At 36.0% G+C, this 18,050-nt stretch overlaps 2 protein-coding genes across 2 annotated transcripts in view; both read right to left on the bottom strand.

The window, feature by feature from the left end:
• Nucleotides 1-61: 61 nt before the first annotated feature.
• Nucleotides 62-10,129, bottom strand: slc22a13b (solute carrier family 22 member 13b). Its single transcript, XM_048174676.1, is given in 11 exon segments — nucleotides 62-323; nucleotides 438-647; nucleotides 854-962; nucleotides 3,498-3,712; nucleotides 3,914-4,008; nucleotides 4,157-4,277; nucleotides 5,483-5,651; nucleotides 6,899-7,053; nucleotides 7,258-7,361; nucleotides 9,313-9,344; nucleotides 9,347-10,129. Coding segments are annotated over 11 exon segments (1,626 nt in total). The 5' UTR covers nucleotides 9,687-10,129; the 3' UTR covers nucleotides 62-247.
• Nucleotides 10,130-12,558: 2,429 nt separating this feature from the next.
• oxsr1b (oxidative stress responsive kinase 1b) overlaps nucleotides 12,559-18,050 on the bottom strand; it is a 63,723-nt gene continuing 58,231 nt past the window's right edge. Inside the window, exons 16-18 of the mRNA XM_048174425.1 lie at nucleotides 17,172-17,240; nucleotides 16,984-17,048; nucleotides 12,559-14,157 (exon numbers count right to left, since the gene is read on the bottom strand). Of these exons, the coding sequence (XP_048030382.1) occupies nucleotides 14,083-14,157; nucleotides 16,984-17,048; nucleotides 17,172-17,240 (209 nt within the window). The 3' untranslated portion in view covers nucleotides 12,559-14,082. The remainder of the gene's footprint in view (nucleotides 14,158-16,983; nucleotides 17,049-17,171; nucleotides 17,241-18,050) is intronic.

The raw sequence follows: 18,050 nt of genomic DNA on the forward strand, positions 1-18,050 counted from the left end.
CAGTCTGAAAAGTACTGGAGAAAAACACTCTTGCATGTGTAAATAAATCAGATTTTTACTATTTTTCAAAATGAAATGTTAAAAAAAGTACAAATTTATTTTAATCAATAAAACTTTACAAACATGATACTTGCAGCATGAAAAGTAAACAGTCACACCTTTGTTTGTCTTATTTTACTCATCCACACTTATTCAATAAATCTATTTGCATGAACTTCAACTACATTTTGAAATGGAAATATAAATCTCATAATTTTGTGCTTCTGAGAGCCATTTCCTGCTCCTGATTCAGTCCGTTTTCAATACTGGCTTTCTTTGATCCCCTGTAAATGAGAAAGAGAGGAAAAAAAGCTTAATGTTTTTTACATGATTTATTATTGCAAGAGACATTTCATGATTAGTTGAGTTGAAATGCCATTAATATAAAGAATACTCACATGCTCTCATTCACGGGAACGTCAGTGTGGTCCTGTAGTTCGGTGTTTAGTGTTTCTGGGAGCAGGAAGGTCAGGGCTCCTCCCACAAAAGGAAGAGAGCCGAATATGACCATTGGAATGGCAGGATGATACACGTCCAACAAGCCAATCAGAGGAGCTAGAATACCAGCGACACGTGCACACATGGAGTTCAGTCCCACTCCATTTTGCCTAGATGATTGAGTTTAAGAAAGAGAAGTCATTTAGAATGCAGAACTGAAAATAGTGAGTGTTCATGCTGGTTTCTCTCTGACAGCAACATAATGTCGGCCCAGATCCGGCCCACATCTGGTTCGCGTGTAATCCACATGTACCAGATGTGGGCCGGATCTAGGCCGACACTATGTTGCTGTATGGGCTCTCTTTTACATACATACCTCACAACCGTTGGGTACAGCTCAGCTGTGTACACATAAACTATGGTGAAAGAGGCAGCGAGGGAGAACTTCCCAATCACTGCGATCACAGTCACAATCACAGGATACTCTGGAAAAAAAAGCAGATGGCGTTGAGTATTAACAGATTTTCTGTCACATAAATTAACATTTAAAGGGTTAGTTCATCCAAAAATGAAAATTCTGTCATTAATTACTCACCCTCATGTTGTTACAAACCCATAAGATTCATCTTCAGAACACAAATTAAGATATTTTTGATGAAATTCGAGAGGTATATGACTCCTCCATAGACAGCAATTTAATCACCACTTTCAAAAAGCGAAGAGAATACTTTTGGTGCTCAAAAACAAAACATAAATAATGTCTTTATTCAACAATATCTTCTCTTCTGTGTCATTCTCCTACGGTGTTTATGTTCAGCGGTTCCAGATTCTACGTCAGAATGCTGGCTCAGTGTTGGCCGACGCTGTTCACGTGAGCAACATGACGGATGCATGTGATGCTGACGCAGGAGCCAATAATGAGCTGCCGTTCTGACATAGAACCTGGAAGCGCTGAACGTAAACATCAAACCTTTCTGGACCTTGAAAGTTGAGGTTAAATTGCTGTCTATGGAGGAGTCTGACAGCTCTCGGATTTCATCAAAAATATCTTAATTTGTGTTCCAAAGATGAGCGAAGGTCTTACGGGTGTGGAATGACATGAGTGTGAGTAATTAATAACAGAAATTTCATTTTAAGCAAGTTTTTGTAATTTGAATGTTTTTTCCAAACCAGTCTTATGAAAGTTCCTCATGATAAGAATTTTATTATTTGGTGAATTAGTTGCATATTCACATGAATTAGTATGATCTCATTTGTATGTTTTTTTACGATCTGCTCACGCCCTCCTGAGAGCACCAACACAACCAAAAAGCTTATAAAGCGCAAGTTTTAATTCTAGTCAGATTTTACCAATTCATGCTAGTACAAATCTAGCATGCATCTCAATCAGCTGCCTAGTTCAGTAGTCAGGGCACTGATCAGGGAGTCGGCCACATTCATTTACACAGTATACTGATACACGACCTAGGAAGCTAGGGAGCTGTTTGAGACGCAGGGCTAGAGTATAAAAGTGCCCGACTAATTTTCTATTAAGCAGTTTTTTGTCATTTGAATGTTTTTTTTTTTCAACACAGTCTTATGACAATTCCTAAGAATTTTATGGTTTTGTAAATTTGAAGCAAATTCACATGATCGATCTGCTCTCGCACTCCTGAGAGTTTAAGGGTTAGTTCACCCAAAAATGATAATTCTGTTATTTATTACTTACCCTCATGCCGTTCCACACCCGTAAGACCTTCGTTCATCTTCAGAACACAAATTAAGATACTTTAGTTGAAATCCGATAGCTCCGTGAGGCCTCCATAGGGAGCAATGACACTTCCTCTCAAGATCCATAAAGGTACTAAAAACATATTTAAATCGGTTCATGTGAGTACAGTGGTTCAATATTAATATTATAAAGCGACGAGAATATTTTTGGAGCGCCAAAAAAACAAAATAACGACTTATTTAGTGATGGCCGATTTCAAAACACTGCTTCAGGAAGATTCAGAGCACAAATGAATCTGTGTCGAATCATGATTCAGATCGCGTGTCAAACTGCCAACGGCTGAAATCACGTGACTTTGGCGCTCCGAACAGCAGATTCGACACAATGATTCATCTGTGCTCCGATGCTTCCTGAAGCAGTGTTTTGAAATCGGCCATCACTAAATAAGTCGTTATTTTGTTTTTTTTGGCGCTCCAAAAATATTCTCGTCGCTTTATAATATTAATATTGAACCACTGTACTCACATGAACTGATTTAAATATGTTTTTAGTACATTTATGGATCTTGAGAGAGGAAGTGTCCATTGCTCCCTATGGAGGCCTCACGGAGCTATCGGATTTCAACTAAAATATCTTAATTTGTGTTCTGAAGAAGGTCTTACGGGTGTGGAACGGCATGAGGGTAAGTAATAAATGACAGAATTTTCATTTTTGGGTGAACTTACCCTTTTTTAAGTTTGGTGTCGAACCTTCATGGTGAGTTTCGGTACTAATCGATTTGTACTAATTCATACAAAATCACCAACTAGTACAATACTTATGAATTCTCTGCAATAACGAGTGTACAACCAACCCATAATGCACTGTGACAGTCAAGCTGAATGAATTCACGCGTCCCGCAGCTGAATCATCCATCCATTTTCCAAACCGCTGATCCAATGTGGGTACAGCTTAATATCATACAGGTATACTTTCCTTTTTAATTGACTATTAAATTGTTTAATTAAGGTTTATGCATAATTTCCATGACAGAGTTAATCTTTTCATCTTACTAATGAAGCCAGTTTGCCAAGTTTCAAATGATTATTAAACAGCAAGCACAAACTGCAAAAAGTGGTGCACACAGTCCGAATTCACTCACTCGTTTTCATTCACTCCTTCAAGTGAACTATATTAGTGGACTAATGTAGGGAATAGTGAATGAGGGCATAGGGAGGTGATTTCAGACACCGCCATTGTCAGTGTTGATTATTTTCACACATTTTGGGGACAATTTTTTGACCCTCAATGGGTCAAAAAACTCCCTCACCCGGTGGTATAGCAGGAATAACCAGGCAAGCAGTGCCTCCAAGGAGCAGAACAGCACTCTGGCAGATCCTCCTTCCGAAGCGCTGAATGAGAGGAAAGCAGGACAGCCGGGCGGGAAACTCTGCAATGCCAAAGATGAGTTGAGTCAGGTAAATGTCCAGGCCAAAGTTCCCCACGTTCAAGCTGACTCCATAGTAAACCAAGCTCGTCACAAACCTACAATAACATAAACATATGATAAGATATTCGGCTGCTTTTTATCACATTGGGAGTGTTTTCACAGTTAGATTGTATTCCAAATACATCTTTATGCTCAGTGATAATGCTTTATTGTTAACATTTTTACTGTATGTTGTTGAATTTGACACATTTGGTGCAACCTGATTTACGTACTGAGGAAATGCTGTCATAACTCACCACATATAGCACATGATGAGAGCTCTCTTTCTCAGGTAACCCACTCGAAACAGGTCTAGCATGGTGCCTGTTTGAGTTGTGTTCTCTGCTTCCATCTGATAATGCATCCTTTATTGTTAATTCATCATTTTAAAGAACTACTTTCAATTGTACTGTATGTTTTAAAAGGCAAATGGGATCTTTTTATCAGCTCTTTTTTTAGACCAGATAAAGCTTGGCTATTTACAAAGAGAAAACGGTCACCTTGTCGAGCAGATTTTCGGGCACCTTCCTGCCATTGATTCGGGCTGCCTTCAGGATCTCTTTCTTGGCTCTGTCTTGCTTGCCCTGAGTCAGAAGCCATCGGGCAGACTCAGGGAGAATCCTGCCAATCAAAATAGCTTTATTCACTTATTAAAAAAGGTTACATATTTTATTTGTATACTTGCATGTCACGTGACCGACATCAGAAAACCGTGCAAATGTGTTGTTAAATTATTCATATATTAATTTATATTATAAAAATATTAAAGGTGCCCAAGAATGCTTTTTCACAAGATGTAATATAAGTCTAAGGTGTCCCCTGAATGTGTCTGTGAAGTTTCAGCTCAAAATACCCCATAGATTTTTTTTAATTAATTTTTTTAACTGCCTATTTTGGGGCATCATTAACTATGCACTGATTTTTTTCAGCGCGCCGCCCCTTTAATTCGCGTGCTCCCTGCCACACGAGCTCTCGATTATATTACAGCACATTTACAAAGTTCACACAGCTAATATAACCCTCAAATGGATCTTTACAAGATGTTCGTCATGCATGCTGTATGCATGCTTCGAATTATGTGAGTAAAGTATTTATTTTGATGTTTATATTTGATTCTGAATGAGTTTGATAGTGCTCCGTGGCTAACGGCTAATGCTACACTGTTGGAGAGATTTATAAAGAATGAAGTTGTGTTTATGAATTATACAGAATGCAAGTGTTTAAAAATGAAAATAGCAATGGCTCTTGTCTCCGTGAATACAGTAAGAAACGATGGTAACTTTAACCTCATTTAACAGTACATTAGCAACATGCTAACGAAACATTTAGATAGACAATTTACAAATATCACTAAAAATATCATGCTATCATGGATCATGTCAGTTATTATTGCTCCATCTGCCATTTTCACTGTTGTTCTTGCTTACCTAGTCTGTTGATTCACCTGTGCAGATCCAGACGTTACTGGCTGCCCTTGTCTAATGCCTTTCATAATGTTGGGAACATGGGCTGGCATATGCAAATATTGGGGCATACACCCCGACTGTTATGTAACAGTCGGTGTTATGTTGAGATCCGCGTGTTTTCCGGAAGTCTTTTAAACAAATGAGATTTACATAAGAAGGAGGAAACAATGGAGTTTGAAACTCAATGTATGTCTTTTCCATGTACTGAACTCTTGTTATTCAACTATGCCAAGGTAAATTCAAATTTTGAATCTAGGGCACCTTTAACACAATTACCTCAGGGGACACTTCAAGTAAATATTTTAAGGGTTTCGGCTGACAAAAAACGTTTAGGAATTTCTAATATAGAATAACTCTAACCAGTAATAGACGCAGAAAAGCCCAACTGGCGCTGACAGAACCAGCTGTAAAATCCTCCAGTTCCGGATCCCAAAGGCCACACCAGACAGCAGCATAAGACCAATGGCATAAAAGCAGTGCGACAATATGGTGAAAAGTGCGCGCTTGGCTGAACCGCACCACTCAGTACCTAAAACATGTTTTAGATACCATGAAAAATATAAAATTATAAAATAATAATCATCTGCTGAGATCTCAACGATTTCTGTTGTTACAGGACATTTGTTTAAAGTCGGCATGAAACAGAAGTTGCAATTTCTGATGTATATCCAAGTGAAACGGCTTCTTGAACAGGAAAAAATGTAGGGCGGGACTGGAATTGATTGGATGGTTGTGGTTTGCTATTGCTATGATGTCATTTGAGTGACAGGTTGTAACATGTCATCAGGAAGTTATTTTAAAGGGTTAGTTCACCCAAAAATGAAAATAATGTCATTACTCACCCTCATGTCATTCCAAACTCGTAAGACCTTTGTTCATCTTCGGAACACAAATTATATTACAAAGATATTTTTGATGAAATCCAATGGCTCAGTGAGGCCTGTATCTCCAGCAATGGTACTTCCTCTCTCAAGATCAATAAAGGTACTAAAAACATATTTAAATCAGTTCATGTGACTACAGTGGTTCAATCTTAATATTATAAAGTGATGAGAATATTTTTTGTGCGGCAAAAAATCAGTGATGGCCGATTACAAAACACTGCTTCAGAGCGTTACGTATCTTTTGTGTCGAATCAGTGATTTGGATCGCGTATCAAACCGCCAAACTGCTGAAATCACGTGACTTTAGTACTCCAAACTACTGATTCGATTCGTAAAGCTCCGAAGCTTCATGAAGCAGTGTTCTGAAATCGGCCATCACTAGAAGTTATTTTGGTTTTTTGGCGCACAAAAAAATATTCTCGTCGCTTTATAATATTAAGGTTGAACCACTGAACTCACATGAACTGTTTTAAATATGTTTTTAGTATGGATCTTGAGAGAGGAAGTACCATTGCTGGGAATGCAGGCCTCACTGAGCCATTGGATTTCATCAAAAATATCTTAATTTGTGTTCCAAAGATTAACGAAGGTCTTACATGTGTAGAACGACATGAGGGTGAGTAAATAATGACAGAATTTTCATTTTTGGGTGAACTAACCCTTTAATTAAGGATTACCAGAGCATGAGAATTAAAAAAAATAATGATCCAAGGATAAATCATTTATAATAAATACTTCATAAAAAAATAAATGTCAATTTTGATTTCATGGTGACTTTAAAGCATACATGTAAACGTGGTTTCTACATGCCATCTACTGTATATCTAATGATCTAAATTAAATTTCAGCCTTTTTAATATATACTGGTATTAAAAGGAGTCACAGGTGTTACCCAGAACAAAGGTGTTCATAGAGATCCCTGATATTGTGGTGCCGACCACAAAGCGGAGGGCTATGTAGACATAGATGTTGGGGGAAAATGCTACTCCCACCCCAAATAGAAACTGCAGGAACAAGGAAAGCAGTGTGACAAACCGCCGACCGTACCTGTGACAAAAAAACAACAACATGTTAACAAGCACAGTTATGAATGCACTCAAATGACTTATTTGACATGAAAGAGTAGCCCTTTATTACTGATGGGTTTTTAAAACAAACTGAATAATCTGTATGTTTTGTTTTTGGGAAAAACTCCAAAATAATCATTGTGTGTTTTAGATCATTCTTATGTTTATTGTACTCTACACGTACTTGTCTGCCATTGGCCCAAACAATAGGGCTCCAATAAGAAGACCAGCCATGTAGATGGACTGAGATGCCTCATTATAAATCTTATTTTCACACACCAGGTCAAACTATGATAAGATAAGAAAAGAAAACATGATGAAAGACAGCAAACAAATGATGCTAATGAAAATGATATGTACTGGTTACAGTTTATAATAACTTTCAATTGTATGAAATTGACAAACATTAAAACATAATAAAAGGATAGGTGACGTTTTGAAAGTTAGTTTCTGAAAAGACGTTTACAGAAGTTACATTTCGACCATTAATGTACAGGAAAAAAAGACACATTTATCTTTTGTGATAACAATATGTGGGGTAATTTGGCACAATAGAAACTGTCAAGTTAAATTTAATAGGAAAAATTATGAAACAAACACAAAACTATTATGATGCATGTACTGTATGCATTACATTGGTTTTATGTAAACAGATAACACATGGCTGTATAAAAAAAAACAAAAAAAACTGCCCAGCTAACAGGGAACGTTCTCAGAACTTTGGCTAACATTCTGGCAATGTTCTCAAGTTATGAACAAAAAATGTTCTCCAGTAACATTAATATGTTAATTCAAAGTTATCCGGTCTTCAATAATGTTCTCAAAACGTTAGCATAAAAAAATTATTTATGCATTGTTCATGGAAGTTTTTTTTCTGAAATGTTTTAGTTGGACATTCAGCTAACATTTTTCAGAATGTTTAGAGAACATTCAAAAGTAACATTTCCATAATGTTTGCAAAATCATAAAATTGTATGTTTCCTTAAAGGGTTAGTTCACCCAAAAATTAAATTTCTGTCATTAAATACCTGAAAGCCCTTCGTTTGTCTTCGGAACACAAATTAAGATATTTTTGATGAAATCCGAGGGTTCAGACATAAACACTGAAGCTCTGCAATGAAAATAGCGTAGCAGTATGACAGGACAGATGAATTTGCTGAATAAAGTCGTTATTTTTGTTTTGTTTTTACGCACAAAAAGTATTATCGTCGCTTAATAATATTAAGGTTGAACCACTGCAGTCACGTGGACTATTTTATCGATGCTTTAATACCTTTCTGGACCTCAAAAGGTGCAGTGTTGTTGCTGCCTATGTGTGGATCGTATAGCCTCGGATTTCATCAAAAATATCTTAATTTGTGTTCCGAAGATGAACGAAGGTCTTATGGGTTTGGAACGACATAAGGGTGAGTGCTTAATGACAGAAATTTCATTTTTGGCTGAACTAACCCTTTAACATTCACATTACCAAGGATAACAACTGGACATTTTTAACGTTTAGAGAACATTCAGAAATAGTATTTCCATAACTTAATACGAACATTAGCAAAACGTTCTTAGAACATATTTTTGTTAGCTGGGTGAGCGGTCAACGTCTGTGAAATAGTTATTTTTTTAACATGTAACATTTTTATTTTTACTAGTGCTAATCAGATTAATCGCGATTAATCACATCTAACAAAAGATAAAATTTGTGTGTATGTATGTGCGTGCGTATATACTGTAGGCTTATACACACATGTAGCCTATTATATATTTACAAACTTTTATGTTAGATGCTATTAATCGCGATTAATCGATTTGACAGCACTAGTGTTTTTTTTATATGAACTAAATAAATTTTCAAACGATTCGGTAACCAAAAGTTAAATTTTGAGTTAGAAATTGCCTTGCTTTAGGAGGTAACCATGGCCAAACAGCAATTTGCTGTCTATATGGACAAAACAAACACTGTCATTACTTATCAAAATTGCAAAATTGTTCGTGTTCGTGCGCGAGACGAACTTTTACCAGAAAATTACTGACAGTGTAATTTTAATCCCTCTGAAAGTCATTGAATAATAACTGAAGTAGACCATAACCATAAAAGTTAATAATATTTATATATATAAAAAATAGTAATAATAAAAACAGCCGGAGGATTAGGCCTAGGGCCTAAGTCTACTTTTATAAAGCAAATGAAGAAAAGCCCAAAACTGCACCATATATAAATTATATATCGATATATAAAGTTCAGTACCTCAGTTATAAGGGTGGTGCTGCCTTCTGGTGCTTATAAACCCATCCATCGGTACATGATGTCGTTGTGTTTATTCCATAAGCTTCAATGACATCAAGATCAAGATCAACAGGTGAGAACATCGTACAGCTCTCATGTTGTCCTTTACTGTCCAGAGGGATGGTGAGGTTCAGCTGCTTCTCCTCTGTCAGGTTGGGAGCCCGCTGTAAGATCCAGCTGCTGTCGCAGTTGTGTGGGAAGGTGATGGCGGTGAAGACCTGACCGAACATGTGGAAAGCTGTGAAGATGTTGGGGAGGCATACCGCCACCAGCAAGCGCTTCTGAAACGCGCCAAACTCGCCGACAGACGACAGGATCTGCGCGAAGTCTATCATGATCACTGGGCGACCATCAGCGGCGGCTCGCGCTTAAAACACCTGCACCCGCGGGTCCGAGAAATTAATTTTTAAACTTGTCACAAGTTCAGCATATCTGCTCGTGCGCACTTATCTGTTACGATCAAAGATAAAGTGTTATTTCACAGCGAGAAGGACAGTCAGAAGACTTTAAATAATCATAATAATAAAGTATGATCCTCCTATGCCAAATTAGGTATAGTAGTTTAAAAAGCTGATTCCAACTGTTAAAATGTGCTGAGAAGAGTTCCTGCAGTGTGTGTGTTTGTGTGTGTGTGAGGGACTTTGGATCATGAGGCTGATGCAGTTTAACACTGGGGCCTTTTTGTCAGTTAATAAGGCGGTCTTAATGTTGTGGTAATGTGTAAACTGTTGTGATATGCTTGTGGGGTCAACTCAAGCACAATATTTAGGCAACAATGTAATGTGTAACAAAGTAGCCACACTCTCAAGGGAAAAAAGACGATTGTGACAAGAACAGGATATGCTATGTGACCAAATTTTAAACATTAAAAAAAAAAAAAAAAATTCCAAATATGAATTTTTGAGTCATGAATATCAAGAAGTTTTCATATGACCTGAATAAAGTCTGCCTTTTAATTAAAATCACAGCAGTCACACTGCTTTATTTAAACTAAATCTTTAATGTTAGTTTGTTCTTAATCTGTATTTCTATAATGTAAAACTAAAATGAACCAATAAGGAGGCATTTGAGGCACCTTTTCAGTTCATTCTTTATTGATTTTAAAGCATTTAAAAACACCCCTTAAAATTGAAAAGGAAAATAAAAATAAAAGTGAGAATTTTTTTTTTTTTACCAGTAAACTGACTATGAAGGCGGTCTGTAGCTGTACTCCAACACTGGTCTGTATTAAGAAGAAGCCAGGAGATTTGTGCGACTTTATGAAATGCATATAACTAAGATTGGATATTATTTATATACACCATATAATCATGTTGACCATATCTCTGCTGTATAGCAACCTCAATATTCAAAATTCTGTATTTAAAGCAAAACTAGCCTTTTCAAATGCAAGCAATTTTATTAATTTTTTCCTCTTTTTAGTAGACAGCTTTGTGGTGCAAAGAAAATACTTGTGCGTTGTCAAAGCTTTCTTTTACTTCCCTCTTATCTTTTGAATCTTCCCAATAAAACTGGAAAATAAAGTAGGAAAAAAGTGTGTGACGAGACGGGTATTTCACGAGACGAGAAGATTTTTACACACTATTTTTAAGAAATCCTCAATGGCGAAATACATGACTAGAAAAAATATTCTGCAGGTGTATTTGAAATGTTTTAACTAATCATCTTATAATGAATGTCATTTCAGTTCTACTTTCTTAGTATGAATTATCATATGCAGTAAAAGACAACAATACTCAAGTACTGTAAAAGGTTTTGCCACTAACTCAACTGACTGACTTCTCTTCTGTATGATTTCAGTCTCTTCAGACCTTACTGTACATGATTTATGAGCTTCTACAACTTTGACCTCCTAACTGAACTCCTTTCCCCAAACTGATCATAAAAACAGTATAAATAAAAATGGTAACACTTTACAATAAGGTCTCATTTATTAACATTAACATATTAACCAACATCAACTACAATGAGCAATATATTTGCTACAGTATTTATTATTAATCTTTATGTTAGTTGATAAAAATAGTCATTCATTGTTAGTTCATGATAGTTCACAGTGCATTAACTAATGTTAACAAATGAAACCTTACTGTTTGTGCTTATTAAGATTAAGAGAAACTGTTATTCATTTCTATGGCAACACTTTGCAAGTTGAAACCATTATTGCACCCACTCAATGTTCAAAGTGCAAATAAGACCAACTTTTTCTTTGATACAGAGCTAAGAGATGGTTACAACTACACTGCCCAGCCTAAAATAGCTTTCATATTGAGAGATATTTGCATGCATCAGGGAGCCGCTTTCAAAATGTGGGGTATTGAAATCGCGTTTGAATGCGCGCGCGTTTACTTTCACTTTCAGCGATCGCGCGTAACTCTGTAAATATGGAGCGGCGGCGACCGTTATCCAACTTAATTAAATGTTTTTTTATTTAAACACAAAGCAAAAGGACAGTGGAGGCGTAATGTAAACGTAGCGGTGGCATATTCTTTCCTAATCATCCTAACACTCTGTCATGGCAACATCATGAGACTTTTCGCTTCGACGAGAAATCTCGTCACACCCCTAATAAATACGGTAACAAATGTATTGCTCATTGTTAGTTCATGTTAATACATAATAATAATTAATATGCACCGATAATAAATTTCTCCATATAGCCAATAATTCAGAGTGATATCTGCCAATACTGATAGTTTGGGGGTTCTGCATTTTATACCTTCTTTTAAATTAATGATAAATTCATTATAATTGATAATTATATTTTTAATTATTATATTTCGAAAGAAATGCAAATAAAAACTTTATTCTCTCCATTTCATCAACTTGTTTCAGAGTAACTGGTATCAGTTATAAACATAAACACAATATAAACACATTAATATTAACACAACTAAATTCTGAAGACTAAATGTTATAAAATCATATAATTACTAATAATATTGAACATCAAACTGGTATCTTATCATTTTCTTTACCCAAAGCCTCTTTTGATTGACAGGATATATCGGCCCTAACTATTGGCCAATAGCTGAAAGTGCGAAAATTTGCTAATCAATACTGATTATTGGCTGATATATCGTGCATAGCTAATATATTTTATATATATATATATATATTTTAAAATGTCAAAAAGGTCAAAGGAAAAAAAAAAATCAGGTGAAACACTGCTTCAAATTAATTAAGATACTTAAGATTATTCCAGGCTGTTCTTGCACACAGGTAGCGATATGTTTAATGAGATTTCTTGAGTGAAGTAAACAACCTCTCACATAAATTCTAAGGAGAACTTCAGCAGTTTAGGACAGACCTGCTGGAAACATCAGGCAAATATAGGCCACCTAAGATCCCGCTGTGATTATAGGCACCCTCATAGACAAACAGACAAACCAACAAAACTCACAATGTGTCTTTTGTGACCGACACCACCTCCCATCACCGTATTTATGAAGAACACATAGGCCATGAGACAAATATCCCATATAAAATCAAACCAATGGCAAATTATATTATTTACATGTTCAATCGAGATCAGAAATACACATGAATACTTAAGAATTCAATTCCAGAACAGAAAAAAAAAACAAACACCAAAGTTTCATCAGGTACCTCACGTACTTCTACCTTTTTCGAAAATCTTAATCGCTTAAACAGAGACTTATAAAAAATGAGAAGAAGTGACAGATATAATCAAAAACTTAAAACCAAAATGCACAAATTAATGTGAAATCTAAAAAAAGGAGAGATATGGTTGATGCAGAAATGTGTAGAAACATTAAGGCAATAACTTTTAGAGCAGCGTGGGATAGTAACATTTGCAAATGTGCCCTGTTGAGCACACACACACTCACTCACTCACTCACTCACACACACACACACACACACACACACACACACACACACACAAATAAAATAAACAAGGGAAAAGCAGCAAAATAAACCAGACTTTAGGAGTGTTCGTCGAGCCTCAGTGACACTGAATAGATAATTTAATCTTATTCAGCGAATGTGTGTTGCATTTGAACTAAAGGATATTTGTGTTTGTATTGAAACTAGCCAGTGTACAATGAAGGAATCAGACTCTCTGAATAACAGGCGGAAAGGTTGTTTTTGAGCGCAACCATAATCTCTGAAATTTCTAAACCAGACTCTATAAATGTTCATCAAGCTGGTTTAAATGAACCTAGGTAAATAATGCAAGCGGTCTGGTAAAACATGCTAGCGGCTTCTCTTTAAAGGCATAGAAAAAATACAAGTAAAAAAAAAAAAAAATTCTATAGCTACTGCAAACCCATTCACTCATTTCCTCTATTAACACCACTCTCCTCACATGCACTCAGTAGTTAAATTGGAGGCATTTTTACATTTCATTTTTTGGGTGTCAGTTCAGAATGTGCAAAAATAGAACAAACATAAAAGAGGAAAAGAAAGAGAAACATTAAAAGAGCATTAAGGTTATATCTGGTTACGATAACGGCATCCTTGTACGAATAAATCGTAAACTTTATTTTAATGGATTCCTACAAATTCTGATCAATTTCATCTTTGTGCAACTCTGCCGATGGGCCGTTTGAAATCCTATGGGTTGAGCAATGGTACTTTTCTCTTTGGCAACAGTGGTTTCTTGAGGGCAATTGAGAGAGGAAAAAAATATCAATGTGTCATTCTGTTGGTAGTGTTGGTTTGTTTTCACATTTGTAGGCAAGTCATGGTCCCGCACAGAGCCAAAGTTTAGCTAATGCTGAGCTGAGCAAATCCCAAGAGTTTGACATCATCAGGAATCTCAGAGCCTTCAACACCAGAGGCCTGAAAAACAGCACGCATGACGTGTTACTGCAACACACCGTTGAGGATTTAAGGCCCGTTCACAACAAAATCTACAGATAAATATAGCTGCAAGCAGCAATTACGGGGGCCAAGCACAAAAGCGGCACAACAAGTCATGCTCACATGGCTGGGAGCATCAGACTAACTGCAACAGTGAGCAATTAAAGATCTATTGAGATCATTTTAGGCAAAAAGAGCTGAAAAATCATAAATACAGTTAAAGGGTTAGTTCACCCAAAAATGAAAATAATGTCATTTATTACTCACCCTCATGTCCTTCTACACCCATAAGACCTTCGTTCATCTTCCGAACACAAATTAAGATATTTTTGATGAAATCCGATGGCTCAGTGAGGCCTGCATTCACAGCAATGACATTTCCTCTCTCAAGATCCATAAAGGTACTAAAAACATTTAAATCAGTTCATGTGAGTTCAGTGGTTCTATCTTATAAAGGGAAGAGAATACTTTTTGTGTGCCAAAAAAAAAAAAAAACGACTTTTCAACAATATAGTGATGGGCGATTTCAAAACACTGCTTCAGAGCTTTACGAATCGAATCAGAAATTCGGATCTCCTATCAAATGGCTAAACTGCTGAAATCACGTGACTGGCGCTCCGAGTCACTGATTCGATATTCGATTTCTTAAAGCTCAGAAGCAGTGTTTTGAAATCGCCCATCACTAAAAGTCGTTATTTTGTTTTTTTTTTGGTGCACAAAAAGTATTCTCGTCGCTTTATAATATTAACATAGAACCACTGAACTCAAATGAACTGATTTAAATATGTTTTTAGTACCTTTATGGATCTTGAGAGAGGAAATGTCATTGCTGTCAATGGAGGCCTCGCTGAGCCATCGGATTTAATCAAAATATCTTAATTTGTGTTCCGGGTGTAGAACGACATGAGGGTGAGTAATAAATGACAGAATTTTCATTTTTGGGTGAACTAACCCTTTAATAATAAAGATTTGCTGGTTTATCACTTTCTGATTTATCATACATCAGCTGGAAAAAATAGTTCTGAAAGTGATTCCAATGATATTGCTTGTCTGTGCCATTATCGTTATAGTTGTGGTGTGGACTCTGTTATTCTTTTTTATTCTTTTATATATATATATATATATATATATATATATATATATATATATATATATATATATATATATATATATAATATATACACACGCACTGTGTTCCAAATTATTATGTAAGTGACATATCAGTAAGATTTCAGTACAATAAACATTCAGATTTTAGTTTTTCTAAGAAAATGTTTGTTTGTTTATCTATCCATGTCTTTTTAGCTAACTGGTATCAATCTCAGACAAAATAATTTTCCAGGTCTATGGAAACCCTACTTAGAGTTCCACATTATTAAGCAAGTCACAGTTCTCATGCAATATGAGGAGGAAGAAAGATCTTTCTGAAGATGAAAAGCATGAAATGGTGCAATGATGTGCAAAAGGCATGAAAACAACTAATATTGTGTGAAACTGAATGGAGATTATCGAATTATCATAAGATTTGTGAGTGATTTGGAGCACAGCAGAACTCAGTCAGATAAAGGCTTATTAATGAAAGTTCCTTTCAAAAAAATTAATTGTATTAAAAGGGCAGCTATAAAAAAGCCAGTGTTGAGCAGCAAACAGGTATTTGAAGCTGCTGGTGCCTCTGGAGTCTTGAGAAGCTCTCCATGCAGGCTGGCAGTTGTGCGTAAAGATGCATTTCAGCCATCACTAACCAAACCTCACAAAGAGAAACATTTACAGTGGGTTTAGAAATACATGAAGACTCATTTTTAAATAGTTTTATTCACTGACTAATGCCGTACTACAATGGATGGTCTAAATGGATGGATTTCTGGATGGTTGGTGAATGGCCACCACGTTCCAACAAGACTGTGACGTCAGCAAGGAGCTGGTGGGTGATGATTTGGGCTGGAATATTGGGAAGTGAGATGGAGGGTATTAAAATGACTTTTTGCAAGATATGTGGAGTTCATAACTGGTCATTTTCAGCTATGGTATAATTGTACAACTGCACTATTGTACAATGCACTATGCACTATCCCATGCTGCAAAAAAACACCACAGCAATAAAACTGTTTGAAAATGTATTTCTACACCCACTGTAAATGTTTCTCTTTGTGAGGTTTGGTTTGGAGTGGCTAAAATGCATCTTTACGCACAACTGCCAGCCTGCATGGAGAGGTTCTCAAGACTCCAGAGACACCAACAGCTTCAAATACCTGTTTGCTGCTCAACACTGGCTTTTTTATAGCTGCCCTTTTAATACAATTAATTTTTTTTGTCAGGAACTTTCATTAATAAGCCTTTATCTGAATGAGTTCTGCTGTGCTCTAAATCACTCACAAATCTTATGATAATTCGATAATCTCCATTCAGTTTTCTCACAATATTAGTTGTTTTCATGCCTTTTGCACAACATTGGACCATTTCATGCTTTTCATCTTCAGAAAGATCTTTCTTCCTCCTCATATTGCATGAGAACTGTGACTTGCTTAATAATGTGGAACAACCTCTAAGTAGGGTTTCCATAGATCTGGCAAATTATTTTGTCTGAGATTGATACCAGTTATCTAAAAAGACATGGAGAAATAAACAAACAAACATTTTCTTAGAAAAACTAAAATCTCAATGTTTATTGCACTGAAATCTTACTGATATGTCACTTGCATAATAATTTGGAACGCAGTGTATATATATATATATATATATATATATATGGTTATTGTCCTTGATGTGAACGGGTCTTTACTTGGGTTTAACTAAACAGTCACTCACCAGTTTAAATGTGACATTTTTATTGGAATGAGGCTCTTCAACTATCTTCTGCAAATTAGCAGCCACTGAAATTACACAAAACAGAAGTTTAGGACTAAAACCATGATTTACTTTAAGTTTTATTTTACCATTTTAAATTATTTAAAATCACGATTTATTTTCTTTTAATTCCACAAAAGAATACTTACCTATAACTAAATCTCGGCCATCTACCAAACCAGCCGATACCAGCTCCTGAGAAACCCCATCTGCTGTGTCTACAGACAGAGAAAATATACGTGATGCATTTATTCCACTTTAAAATGATTTGTTTAGATCAACAAACTCTGATTCTGGCGATTTACAACCTCCTGGATATTTGAACTGACAAGGTTGTAGATCTTTCAGAATGAGGCTGACAACTTAATAGCTGCACACATCATGTAGTCAGTACAGACAGCAGAATGAAGACGTGTTCGGGCAGAGGAACATTCTCACACACCACATCAGGCCAGCTGTGTGCATGTCTCTAAATGTTTTATTTTGGGAAAATTCACAACATGGCACTGACAAAACGCAGATGCAGGCTCTTTGACATCTGATGGGGTAGAAAATGTTGCTCTTGCTTTGATTTGGCCTCTCTCTGCTGGAGGGCAAAACACTGAGATAAACAGGAACTGATTCTAAAAGGACGTTAAATAGATTTTTAAAGCGAAAAAAAAAAAAACATTGGACAAAAGAACTGCCCAAGTGTGTCGTAAATCGTACTGATTGAGATGTTCACCGCCCTTGACAAATGTCAACCATAATATTTGGTGTTCAGAGTCATGGGAAAAAAAATCAGACAGCTTGGGAATACATCTGCATTAAAGGGATACTATCTACAAATACAATGTTTTGCATGTTTGCAAGTGTCAACTTTGAGGGACTCATTCACCTGCATTTTGTATCTTTTATAGCATTCTAAAAATCTTAATTTATGTTCATCTGAAGAAAGAAAGTCATATACATCTGGGACAGCATTGGGGTGAGGAAATGAGAGAATTTTCATTTTAGGGTGACACTTTATCCCTTATATCCCTTTACAA

The sequence above is a fragment of the Megalobrama amblycephala genome, linkage group LG22, assembly GCF_018812025.1.
Source record: "Megalobrama amblycephala isolate DHTTF-2021 linkage group LG22, ASM1881202v1, whole genome shotgun sequence".
Taxonomy (NCBI): Eukaryota; Metazoa; Chordata; class Actinopteri; order Cypriniformes; family Xenocyprididae; genus Megalobrama; species Megalobrama amblycephala.